Here is a 13,332-nt window from a genome sequence, read left to right as displayed (position 1 = left end):
AATTAAACATTACTGTTGGACTTCCCTGGTGGTCCAGTGACTAAGACTCCGAGCTCCCAATGAAGGGAGTCCATGTTTGATCCTGCTGAGTGACTTTACTTTCACTTTTCACTTTCATGCATTGGAGAAGGAAATGGTAACCCACTCCAGTGTTCTTGCCTGGAGAATCCCAGGGACGGGGGAGCCTGGTGGGCTGCCGTCTATGGGGTCGCACTGAGTCGGACACGACTGAAGCGCCTTAGCAGTAGCAGCAGCAGTGAAGACCGATGATCCCTCACGGCACATCTAAGACCCCGTGCAGTCAAATAAATAAATATTTTTTTAAAAAAACATTACTACTCCAGACAACCTAGAAGGATGGGATGGGGTGGGAGGGAGAATCAAGAGCGAGGGGACATATGTTTACCTATGGCTGATTCATGTTGATGTATGGCAGAAACTAACACAACATTGTAAAGCAATTATCCACCAATTAAAAATAAAGAAAACATTTACTTCTCTAAGTTCATCTAATTGGAGAAAACAGCTAAGAAAATATAAGGATGTTTACCCATTCCAGTGTTCTTGCCTGGAGAATCCCAGGAACGGGGGAGCCTGGTGGGCTGCCGTCTATGGGGTCGCACAGAGTCGGACACGACTGAAGCGACTTAGCAGCAGCAGCAGCAGCATAACACTTATAGACCTATAATCAACCTTTCACCCTAATAGATGCCATCTCTGGAGTGAAGCTGTGATGTCAATAGAACACCTCTCAAGCTTTTAAAAGCCCTTTTTACAGGACTTCCCCGGTAGTACAGTGAATGAGAATCCGCCTGCCAGTACAGGGGGACATGGGGTTGATCCCTGGTCTGGAAAGTCTCCACATGCCATGAAGCAACAAAGCCTGTACACTTCAACTGTTGAGCTTGTGCTCTAGAGCCCAGGCACTGTAAGTACTGAAGCCCGTGCTCCACAGCAGGAGAAGCCACGACAATGAGAAACCTGGGCACCACAGCTAGAGAGTGTTCCCTACTCGCTGCGGCTAGAGAAAGCCCACATTCTGGAAGGAAGATACAGAGCAACCAAAAAAAAAAAAAAGCCCATATCACAATATCATAGCTGAAAGCAAGTGGACAAAGATGGGCTCACCATACAGCAAATCACCCTGAAGAATACTACAAAGGGTCTGTATTCTGGTGCCCGTTTCCTACTGTAATTTATAGCAATAACTTGATACAGCTTCTGGATCAGCTGTTCAGGTGCCTTCCTGAGATTGTATAAGAAGATACACAATCGTTTATAAGAGAGGACAGTTAACATGCTTTGTCCTCTCTTGCCAAGTTCTTATGTTTGCTTCAGACAGTAACTAAATAAACACATTGGTTAATTACTCTTAGTAAGCACAGCTCAATTATGCCAAAACCAAATTCAGTGTTTTTATTGGCTAATCTTCAACATCTATAGGTAGCAAGCAATTTTTTAAAAAATCACTAATCAGTGGATCAAGTCAGTTTCTTCATGGGGTACATTTTAATTTGGTCTTCTAGATGGCACCCCACTCCAGTACTCTTGCCTGGAAAATCCCATGGACGGAGGAGCCTAGTGGGCTGCATGCAGTCCGTGGGATCGTAAAGATTCGGACACGACTGAGCGACTTCACTTTCAACTTTCACTTTTCACTTTCATACATTGGAGAAGGAAATGGCAACCCACTCCAGTGTTCTTGCCTGGAGAATCCCAGGGACAGTGGAGCCTGATGGGCTGCCGTCTATGAGGTCGCACAGAGTGGGACACAACTGAAGCGATTTAGCAGCAGCAGCAGCAGCAAGCACAGGTTATAGAGCCATGTGCTCTGAAACTTGAAACATGTGAGTTTCAATGTTGCTGAAAACAGAAACATTTAAGAATACCCACATTAAAGTTTTCCAGATTAGGTATCAATGATTAAATAAGTTCCTACCTGAAAATCTTGTGTGCCATAGACACCTCGCACCTGTGGCAATTCAACTGAATATTTGGATTGTTTTTATTTTATTCATTTATTTATTTTTGGCCATGCTGCACAGCTTGTGGGATCTTAATTCCCCAACCAGGAATCAAACCCAGGGCCCACGACAGTGAGAGCACCAAGTCTTAACCACTGAACTGCCAGGGATTTATATCAACTGAATATTTGTCTATACATTAGAGACTTTTATAGAAAACTTTCAAACACTGAAGCCCAACTGCATGCAAAGTTCTCTGGGAATAAATACATGTCAGGTTCTTCAGTATTAGATATAAAATGTGTTGTCACTTCAATGTCAGGAATCTAACCTGACAGAAGACTCTCCTTTCAACCCATAACCGAGACTGCTTTTCAGTGATTTCAGTCTTGAATGACTTGCTCTTGTTATTGTGGAAAACCAGACTGATACATTTGATATTTAAAAAGCGTTGTTGGTAGGAGGTGTGGGTATGAGTGACTGCTGCTGCTGCTAAGTCACTTCAGTCGTGTCCAACTCTGTGCGACCCCATAGACAGCAGCCCACCAGGCTCCTCCATCCCTGGGATTCTCCAGGCAAGAACACTGGAGTGGGTTGCCATTTCCTTCTCCAATGCATGAAAGTGAAAAGTGAAAGTGAACTTGTTCAGCCGTGTCCGACTCTTATGACCCCATGGACTGCAGCCCACCAGGCTCCTCTGTCCATGGGATTTTCCAGGCAAGAGTACTGGAGTGGGGTACCATTGTCTTCTCCGGGGTATGAGTGACAGGGAGGGCTTATCGGAGAGTACAAAGAAACTTTGGGAGCAGCTTGATTTTGGTGATGGTTTCACAGGTGTATACTATGAAAATCATCAGACTGTGTACTTTAGGTGTGTGCTGTTTAGTAAAACTGGGAGTGAAATAATGTTTAGGTCATGTATTACCAAATGTGAGTAATCATCAACCTCACCTGAAAACTTATTTAAAACCTCAGGAGAACTGAGACCTTGAAATCAGTGTTTGAAAAGCCCTAACATGGTTTCATTAACCAGCTTTGTAAACCTGCTGTTAAGGGACTTTAAATGTGTTATACAGATTGCTTCATGTAAAAATGCACACAACCTAATTTATGGAGGTTAGCCTTAGCAAAAAGTTCAATCTGGTGAACTGACACATTTCTTTTTTTTTTATATAATGACAATGTGTAACTCATCTCTGTTCTTTTTTCCTTGGGCACTGGGATGCTCGAGAGGTAAGTTCCACTTATGCTTTAAGGCAGGAGCTTTTCTTAGCCTGGGATTTCTGTTTTATCTCTATCCTAATTACATTGTACTTGTTCTTTACTGTCAATTTAAAGATTTTATTGTATTTAAATTTTTTTGTTTTTATTTTTATCTGTTTCAGATTTTTTTTTTTTTTTTCAAAAAAGTAGGTCATGTTACCAATAATAAACAAGATTCAGAGCAGGAATAGATAGAATCTCTTCAAAAGGTTCAAAAGATGAAATCATGACCTTTTTTATGTCATTTGGCTATGCTGCTATACCAGAGGCCTGGGATATATGAACTGACATTATGCCTGCAGAATTATTCTGTGATTGTGATAATGATGAGGCATTTGTAGACTTTGAAATGAGATTTCATCAAAATACTTAAGTGCAATTTTCAGTAGTGAGGTAGCATATTCTTTTTCATAAAAATATGGGTAAAACTTGGCAACTAAAATAATTTCCAATGTTTATTGTATACCTGATGTGTAAATGTACATAATTGATACACGCCTATTCTAAGAAAGGTTCAATGAGTGCTCTAAAGATTCACAGAATTTTGCAAGATAAATTAGAAAGGTGTGAAGAAAATAAGACAAGGCATGAAAGGTCTGATTGGCACCAAAAAAGTCAACATAGTCTTGCTGGAGATGGGAAAATTTTAATGTTCTGGCGGCCCATATGAAAAGGAAGTTTCTGTGCTCAGATAAGAAGTATGTGTGATCGTAAATCTAGAAAGATCTCTGTTTCCTATAAGATCTTCATGGAGAAAGCACTTTGAAGGAGATCGTCTTGTCTTTCAGTGGTGACTGTTACCATCATGTGATGCTGCTGCTGCTGCTAAGTCGCTTCAGTCGTGTCCGACTCTGTGCGACCCCATAGATGGCAGCCCACCAGGCTCCTCTGTCCCTGGGATTCTCCAGGCAAGAACACTGGAGTGGGTTGCCATTTCCTTCTCCAATGCATGAAAGTGAAAAGTGAAAGTGAAGTCGCTCAGTCGTGTCCGACCCTTAGCGACCCCATGGACTGCAGCCCACCAGGCTCCTCCGTCCATGGGGTTTTCCAGGCAAGAGGACTGGAGTGGGGTGCCATTGCAGTTCAGATTTTTATGTGAACTGGTTAAGATAAGTTTAAGAAATTTTCCACTCCATTAAAAAAAAGAGATTATCAACATTTTTTCTCCCTGTTAGCCAAAAAAACAAGCATTGCGGGGTGGAAATCTCCTTTGGTGAGACAAAGTCAAAGGGAATCAGTTTTTTATATTGAGGATGATAGACACCAAATCTTTGTCTTCCTGTGTGGTATCGCTAGGTCAGTTGCTAGGCTATAGGGTGCTTTTTTACCAGTTACAACAAAGGACCACCCCCCTAACCCTAGGCAAATCTAGCATTCGGATCTAGATTTCCACCCCATCTCTCCTCCCATAGCCAGCCCTCCTGCTCCCCACTCCTGTCTTATCTCAGGGCACCTTTATTGTATTTAAAAAAACCTCTTTTTAATGTGACCACTTTTAAAGTCTTTATTGAATTTGTTACAGTATTGCTTCTGTTTTGTGTTTTGGTTTTTTGGTGGCAAGGCATCTGGGATCTTAGCTCCCTGACCAGGAATCGCACCTGCAACCCCTGCGTTGGAAGGCAAAGTCTTACCCTCTGGACAACCAGGGAAGTCCCCCAGGGCACATTTTGTGCAGTGCACATGCCCAAAAGTATGAGGCAGTCATGAAAATGGACTGAAGGATCAATAAGGTAGTTTCAGAAATAGCCAGCTAAACAACCTCATGTTTCACCCTCATTTTTTTTAACTAATAGAATTTTTCACAGTGCTTATTAAACTTTATTAGGTATTAGAATCATATAGGAGCTTCTTAAAAATGCGTATTTCTGGATACCACAACCTCCAATTCTGATATAGTGAACCAGGGATTGAAACCCAGGAAGCTACATTTCAACAAAAAGCAAGGTGATTCCAATTTGAGAAAAGCTGGCCAAAGAGTAAGTAGTACAGGTTTAAAAATCATACTGATAGAGTTTCAAATCAGTGTATCATTGTAAGTTGTGTAAACTTGGGAAAACTAACCTTTCTTTCTTTATTTTTATTTTAATATTTATTTATTTGCCTGTACCAGGTCTTAGTTGCAGCATGTGAACTCTTAGTTGCAGTGTGTAGGATCTAGTTCTCTGATCAAGGATCGAATATGAGCCCCCTGTATTGAGAGTGTGGAGTCTTAGCCACTGGACCACCAGGGAAGTCTGGGAAACCAATTTTTCCTTGCCTCAGTTTCTTTGATTGTAAAGTGTCACTTAAAAATTCTTCCAGCACAGGGTTATTTTAAGGATGAAGTCAGATGAAATATTCTACCAGAGTACCTGGAGGGTAGTAAGCACATAATAAATGCTGGCTACTGTTTTCACAATATACTTTCAAAGCTCTATTCAGGGTAAGTCCAACCCTTAGGAAAGTATTTTTAAGGGAACGCACAGACAGCACTTACTCTCATTTTATCTGCATTTGTCTGCACCCTCCTCGGGGCATAGAAGTGCTTTTCATTAGCATCTCTATACAACCCCAAAGAAATCTCTTGCTTACTTCTTTGAAGTCTTCAGATACAAAGTAGTCATCCTTTTTTGATTATTTGTATTTTTTGCTTATTGCCTATATCCTCATCAACATGCTGATTTTAATACATAATATTCAGATCTCATCAAGCCACTTATCTAGTTTGCAAATGCTGAAAATAATGATTCTTTTTTTCCCCCAATGTTTCCCTTTAGTCTCACTATTATGGAATTATGGAAAGCTGAATTCTAAGTCCAAATCCCCTGGGGAATAATGTTTGATAACTCATTTGAAGTCTGCCTCATAAAATTGCAGGTAGCTGGGGCAGAGTTGGGGGTTCCCTTTCATTAAGGCACTAACTGCCCAATTTGAAAGAGCCAGACTTTATATCATGAAGACCATTTAGAGATAATCTCAGTAAAACCTAAAACTGAATGTGGACTTAAGCATTACTCTGCAGAGAAATAAGTTTTTCCTATAGTGGAGGAAAAACTGTTTTTCCTTATACCCATCTTAGGTTCCTTTCTTGTGTATATGTGCATGATCAGACTATCTGACTCTTTGAGACACCATAAACTCTAGCTCACCAGGCTCCTCTGTCCATGGAGTTTTCTAGGCAAGAATACTGGAGTGGGTTGCCATTTCCTCCTCCAGGGGTTCATTGTCTGGGGCCCTGTAAATTAACCTGAAAAAAGACTGATTAAACAGAGAAGTCTAGTAACATGCGCACCATGTGTATGCAAGGGAGCACTCAGTGGTGAGATTCAAAGAGATGGTTAGAACTTGAGCTTATGGCATCTTTAAAAAAAAAGAAAAGAAAGCGATAAATGATTAGAGAAGTGGCAAGATGAAGGAGAAGGACCTTGAGTTTCCAGGGCAGCATATTGTAGGGAGGTAAATATTTGAGGAGCTAATAGAAGATAAGTGCTGAGTTAATAAAGTTCATTTTATAGATTCCCTTGGTGCCATCCCTGGGCTATTAGGGTCTAGAGTTGTCTCCAGTGATTAACTTCTGTCTTTCTAGGAAGAGAAAGGTGGGGGATACCTTTACAAATTTATGTCCTGCTTTCAGGCAAACAGGGAAAGTGTGGAGAGCTTTCCTTGAATATGATTCTTCTCAGTTGTCTTCATTTCAAAATAATCCTTATGCTAAAGTAGGATGCTCTGTACCCTTCATTCCCATTGAAGGAGACCATGGAGCATTTTAGGACCATGTGAAATGGAAACAGATACTAGTTATTTTTAAAGACACCAGGTACATTTTTATATAATATTTCTACCTCAAAGAAGGCCTTTGAAGCATTTACAAATTCAACATGGCTAACTCAAGTGAATGATGTTGTTTTGTCATTTGAAATATTAAAATCAAATTTTCCCCCAAGGGCTTTAGTAGGTGTGGAATGCTAAACAGTTTTTAAATAAAGCAAATATCTGGGTCCAGCAATTTCCAGTTATTGTTTCTTTCCTCCTTTTATTCATTCTTTTTCTCAAAACTATGTTTCAGAAATATGTTTAATGCTTCCAACCACCTTTCATCTGTGACTGTTTTCCTGGCTGAGTTGTACAGTACAGTGGTGCCCCTTACCTGCAGGTGGGGGATATGTTCCAAACCCCTAGTGAGGGAGTACTTCAAGGTAAACCCTATACAGCTACGTTCCAAACCCCTAGTGGGGGAGTACTTCAAACTGAACCCTATATATGCTATGTTTTTTCCTATACATAATACCTATGGCAATTATAAATTAGGCACGGTAAGAGAATATCTGAATTCCCAGTGTCACTACTCTTGTGCTTTGAGGTTAATATGAAGTAAAATAAGAGTGACTCAAACACAAGCACTGCAATATCGTGACAGCAGATCTGATAACCGTGACAGCTACTAAGTGACTGTCAGGTAGGATATTCCGGACAGAGGAATGATTTACATCGTGGGTCGGACAGAGCAGGACGACAAGCGATTCTACCATGACACTCAGCACAGCACACAATTTAAGGCTTATGGATTGTTTATTCTGGGACTTTCCATTTAATATTTTCAGATCTCAGTTGATTCAAGGTAACTGAAACTATGGAAAGCAAAACTACAGGTAAGGGGAGGGGACGCCTGTACTGTGGTAAAGGATTCAACCTCAAGAATAATGTCTAGAAAAAGCATAGAAAAGATACTGGATTAGTTTACTAGAAAATTAGCGGCAAAACACATTAATTATGGAAATCACATGCAAATTAATTAAACAGCATTAAAAATCCAAGTCCCCTTCCACCAACCTCCCCCTTTTTCAACTATTTCAGCCATGTATAATTACATAGTCCATGGTGTTAAGTACATTCACATTACTATAGACTCACCTTTTGATGAAAACTCTAGATCATCTTTGTACAAATCTGCGTGATAGAACAATCCAAGAAAGAAGGGGAGGGAAGTAGAGGGGAAAGGAAAGTAAGAAGGCAGGTAGGTGGGAGGAAAGGTAAGAAGGAAGGGAAGGGGCTTCTCTGGTGGTCCAGCGGTTAAGAATCTGCCGGCCAGTGCAGGGGACGTGGATGGGTTCAATCCCTTGTCTGGGAAGATCCCACATGCTGCAGAGCGATTAAGCCCATGCACCACAACTGTTGAAGCCTGCCTGCTCTGGAGCCCATGTGCCACAACTGCTGGGTCCATGTGCTGCAGTTACTGAAGCCTGTGTGCCTAGAGCTTGTGCTCGACAACAGGCGAAGCCACCACAATGAGAAGCCCGCACACTGCAACTAGAGAGCAGCCCCAATTCGCCACACCATGCAGCAATCGAGACCCATGCAGCCATAAATAAATCAGAAAGAAGGAAGGGAAGAAGGAGGGTCATCCCAAGGTAGCTTTAGCTTTCACTTGCCTTACGCACTTAGATGGAGAGTTTGACAGCTGTGAGCCCTCATAGCTGAAAAAAGAACCATGGCAGTGCTATAGGTGGGATTTCAAAGACTGTAAAATATGACTCGAACTGTGTTGCACCCTATTTTGGGGCCCAGGTCTCTACTTTTTTACATTGAAAGCTTGAAGTTTGTTGAAATTTTACATGGATAACAAGACTGCAATTGGGATGGTTTTCCCCTGATCAGTGGGAAGCTGTTACTAAGCACCTTCTATGTTTAGAATAACAGACAATGACACAGTCAAGGGTCTTACAGGAGCAAAGGATATGCACATTAATATAAATCACAAGTCAGTGGTAGCAGAAGTCTTTTTTTAAAAAAACTTTTTATTTTATGTTGGAGTATAGCAGATTAACAATGTCCTGATAGTTTCAGGTGGAGAGCAAAGGGAACTCAGCCACACATACACATGTATTCATTCTCTCCCAAACTCCTCTCCTATCCGTGCTGCCACGTAATAGTGAGCCGACTTCTCTGAATGGTAGCACAAGTCCTGAAGAAAATGTTTTGGTACAAGAATTCAGAAAAAGGAGTAACTTCTGCAAGCTGGAATGATTTTTGCTTAATTGTTACAATGACTCTGCATTCACTTAGTTCAAATTGTAATTGAAAGCAAATGTCAATAAAAATCTCACTTTGTTTATAGAATTTGAAACACTATGCACAAAAAAGGGTGAGAATTATGTAATTTCAAAGCCAATCTGCCAAACCAGTGTTATTAATGCTACATGATGACTGCACTGTAGATAGAAGAGACATACCCAGCATTCTTTGTCAGTCTTCTGGGAAAATAGGTCTTGAATTATGAGAGCTGTGATTAGTGAGAGCACCTCAGGAATGCCTTCTGTTAAATGCACTGCTTTTGTGCTCTAAAGCCTCTGATGTTCTTGAGGGCAATTAGACTGATTTTACTGGATTATTTTATTTTCTAGTGGAAGCATTGCTACTCCAGTATAATGGAACAAACTTTTCCATGGACAAAATAGAAATATTGGGTTGGCCAAAAAGTTCCCTCAGGCATTTCTGTACCATTTTATGGAAAAATATGAATGGACTTTTTGGTCAACCCAACACCTTGAAAATGTAAACCTCTTGTATGAAAGCAAAATTCCCAGTATCTCTTTCTAAGTGGCCAAAGATGACATATCATGGTTTGTGGAAGATATTGTTACTTCATGTGAATGAGACCAATGTTGGAATTGCAAAAAGAACCCCCACATTTTAAGCTATGTTGTTAAGACTTTGCAAAATTTATCAAGAAAGTGGTCAGTGGTTTCAAATGGGAAAATGCATTAAATCCAACTATTCACTGTTTGTTCGTGGTGAAGCTGACCTGAAGACTACACCGTAGGTCTTCATGACTAAATTCAGATAGTGACTTTAGTTGACTTTTTTAAAATCTATGTGAAGGTTTTGTTAGAGGGTATGAGTGTTGATGCATAATTATTGCTTCTAATCTTTGATTCTAGCACACTTACGCAAGTGTTTCTTTTTTAAAATTCATTTATTTATTTTAATTGAAGGATAATTACTTTACAATATTGGGATGGTTTTTGCCATTCATCAGTATGAATCAGCCATGGGTACACCTGTGTCCCCCCATCCTGAACCCCCTTCCCACCTCCCTCCCTACCCTATTCCTCTGGGTTGTCCCAGAGCACTGGCTTTGGGTGTTCTGCTTCATGCATCGAACTTGCGCTGGTCATCTGTTTTACATATGGTAATATACATGTCTCAGTGCTATTCTCTCTAATCATCCCACCCTCGCCTTCTCCCACAGAGTCCAAAAGTCTGTCCTTTACTTCTGTGTCTCTTTTGCTGCCCTGCATATAAGATCGTCGTAACTGTCTTTCTAAATTCCATATATATATACGTTAATATACAATATTTCTCTGGAGGAGGGTACAGCAACCCACTTCAGTATTCTTGTCTGGAAAACCCCATGGACAAAGGGTTCAGTCCATCGACTGCAAAGAGTCGGACACGACTGAAGTAACTGAGCACATACAGTATGTGTCTTTCTGTTTCTGACTTACTTCACTCTGTATAGCAGGATCCAGTTTCATCCACCTCATTAGAACTGACTCAAATGTGTTCCTTTTTATTAGCTGACTTTTTGTGTAAATTAAGATCATTTGGCAGGTACATGAAAAGATGCTCAACATCACTCATCATCAGGGAAATGCAAATCAAAAGCACAATGAAATATCACCTCATACCTGTCAGAATAAATCAAAGAGACAAAAATAATAAGTATTGGTAAAGATGTGGAGAAGGGAAAGGTTCACATACTGTTGAAGCCTTGCTTGGAGAATTTTGAACATTACTTTGCTAGCATGTGAGATGAGTGCAGTTGTGCAGTAGTTTGAACACTCTTTGGCATTGCCCTTCTTTGGGACTGGAACAAAAACTGTTTGTGTACTGTTGAGGGGAGTGTAAATTAGTGCAACTGCTATGGAAACAGTATGAAGTATGGAAAACAGTATGGAAATAGTATGGAAATATTTCCTCAAAAAATAAAAATTAGAACTATCATGGATTGCAGCCATTTTGACTGGTGTGAAATGGTACCTCATTGTGGTTTTGATTTTCTCTGATAATGAGTGATGTTGAGCATCTTTTCATGTGTTTGTTATCCATCTGTATGTCTTCTTTGGAGAAATGTCTATTTAGTTTTTTGGCCCATTTTTTGATTGGGTCGTTTATTTTTCTGGAATATTGTAAAGTAAAAAATAATAATAATCATTTTTTTAAGAAGAAAAAAAAAAGAACTATCATATGATCCAACAGTTTCATTCCTGGGTATTTATCTGATGAAACTGAAGATACTAATTTGAAAAGATGTATGTACCTGGCATGTTTAATATAGCATTACTTACTATAGCCAAGACATGGCAGCAGCCTGTGTCCAACAATTGGAGGAGCTAAAGAAAATGTGATTTTATATATATATATATAGTACATATAGTGGAACACTATTCAACCTTAAAAAAACACAAAATCTTGCCTTTTTAGACAACATGAATGGACCTTGAGGGTATTATGCTAAGTGAAATAAGTCAAAGAAAACCAAATGTCTTTATATGTGTCATACGATTTTACTTACATGTGGAATTATATCTAAATATGTCAACACGTATAAACAACAAAAACAACAACCAACCAAGTTTATAGATTTAGAGATTAGATTGGTGGTTGCCAGAGGTGGAGCGTTGGGGAGGTGGGCAAAATGTGTGAAAGGGTAAAAAGCAAAACATCCTTTGGGTCTGGTTTTGCTTGACAGCGCCAGCTCATAAGTAATTTTTAGACTGAGTCAGCAGACGTTAAAGGATGAGTGAGAAAATGGAATATGTTAAGCAACTAAGAATGGGGGGAAATAATAGAATAAGAGATCGCTGCACTTTTGACATTTCACATGTAAATTGCATTATAAATAATATGCACCAGTTACTTGATTCAGGACCTCAGACCTTTCTGTAATGGATTTGAAGCACAAAATACAGTATTTATAGCCAGCGCGGAGTCTTCATTTTCCAGGATGGTGATACCCTTGGGGCTAGAAAGCAAGCTGAGCTCCACTTGTGAAGAGTTCTGCCATGCCCAGGCAGTTGACTGCTCTTTCTTTCCTCTTCTCCACTGTCTTGCAGACCAGACGACGTGCTCCTGCATCGCACGCATGACGAGATAGTCCTCCTGCACTGCTTCCTTTGGCCCCTGGTGACGTTCGTGGTGGGTGTTCTCATTGTGGTCCTGACCATCTGTGCCAAGAGCCTAGCAGTCAAGGCAGAAGCGATGAAGAAGCGCAAGTTCTCTTAAGGGGAGTCGGCTCGTGGGAAGTGAAGCCCAGCAGCTGCTCTCATCTGCACACATCTACCTGCAGAGCCTGCTTCCCGGCCCAGGAGATGGAAGGGGCTGTGAGAGGTCTCCGAGAGGCTTCCCCTCAATGACAGCAGAAGCAGGCACAACTGGAAGACCTGGAACCTCGTTGATTGTTTTCCACGTGTCGTAGCAATAGCTGCAGGGTCAAGCTCTGAGCTGTATGGAGCATCTGTTTCAGAAGATCCTATAGAAGTTAATTTTCTTCGGGGAAGTAACAGTATATAATTGTACAGTGTAGAATACAAACTATTATGATTTATGCTACCTAAAAATATTAAAGTAGAGTGGTCTGTGTTCTTTTCTAGTTCCTTTTTTATGCTTTGAACACCAGGGTTTTAAAAAAGGGTCTTATGGGTTTCATTTGATTTTGCTAGGTGAAACTTTTACTTGGACACAGGGATTCCTGCACAAATCTTGACCTCACAATGTAACCCCCAGTCTCTAGTATGAAAGAGTACCTTTAGACTCCTATTTGAAAAGGAAAAACTGCATTGTTAACTCAGTGTCCAGTCACTTCTGTGACTCTCCAACAAGGAACCCTCAAAGAGGAAAACATTCTCCCTACACTCCATGTTTCTCACCAGATTATTTCTTAAGTTACGGAGGTGATTCTGAACAAGGCCTGTCCCAGCTCTAAGAGCACTGTGCCTCGTTATTCATCTGTTCAGGTTATTTTTGATGGATTTTTGTCTCTCTGCAGTAGAATGTACATGATGTGAAGGACACATTTCAGCTTAGTTAAATGCTGTTTTCATTTTTCTTTTAGGTCAGGAAAAAA

The 13,332-nt window shown here is 40.4% G+C and overlaps 1 protein-coding gene across 1 annotated transcript in view; it reads left to right on the top strand.

Moving 5' to 3' along the window:
* KCNMB4 (potassium calcium-activated channel subfamily M regulatory beta subunit 4) overlaps window positions 1-13,070 on the top strand; it is a 75,002-nt gene extending 61,932 nt beyond the window's left edge. Inside the window, exon 3 of the mRNA XM_068971733.1 lies at window positions 12,323-13,070. Coding sequence (XP_068827834.1) covers window positions 12,323-12,491 — 169 coding nt within the window. The 3' untranslated portion in view covers window positions 12,492-13,070. The remainder of the gene's footprint in view (window positions 1-12,322) is intronic.
* Window positions 13,071-13,332: the final 262 nt, after the last annotated feature.

This window comes from Capricornis sumatraensis, chromosome 4 (genome assembly GCF_032405125.1).
Source record: "Capricornis sumatraensis isolate serow.1 chromosome 4, serow.2, whole genome shotgun sequence".
In the NCBI taxonomy this organism is placed as follows: Eukaryota; Metazoa; Chordata; class Mammalia; order Artiodactyla; family Bovidae; genus Capricornis; species Capricornis sumatraensis.
This window is presented reverse-complemented; position numbering and strand designations above follow the sequence as displayed.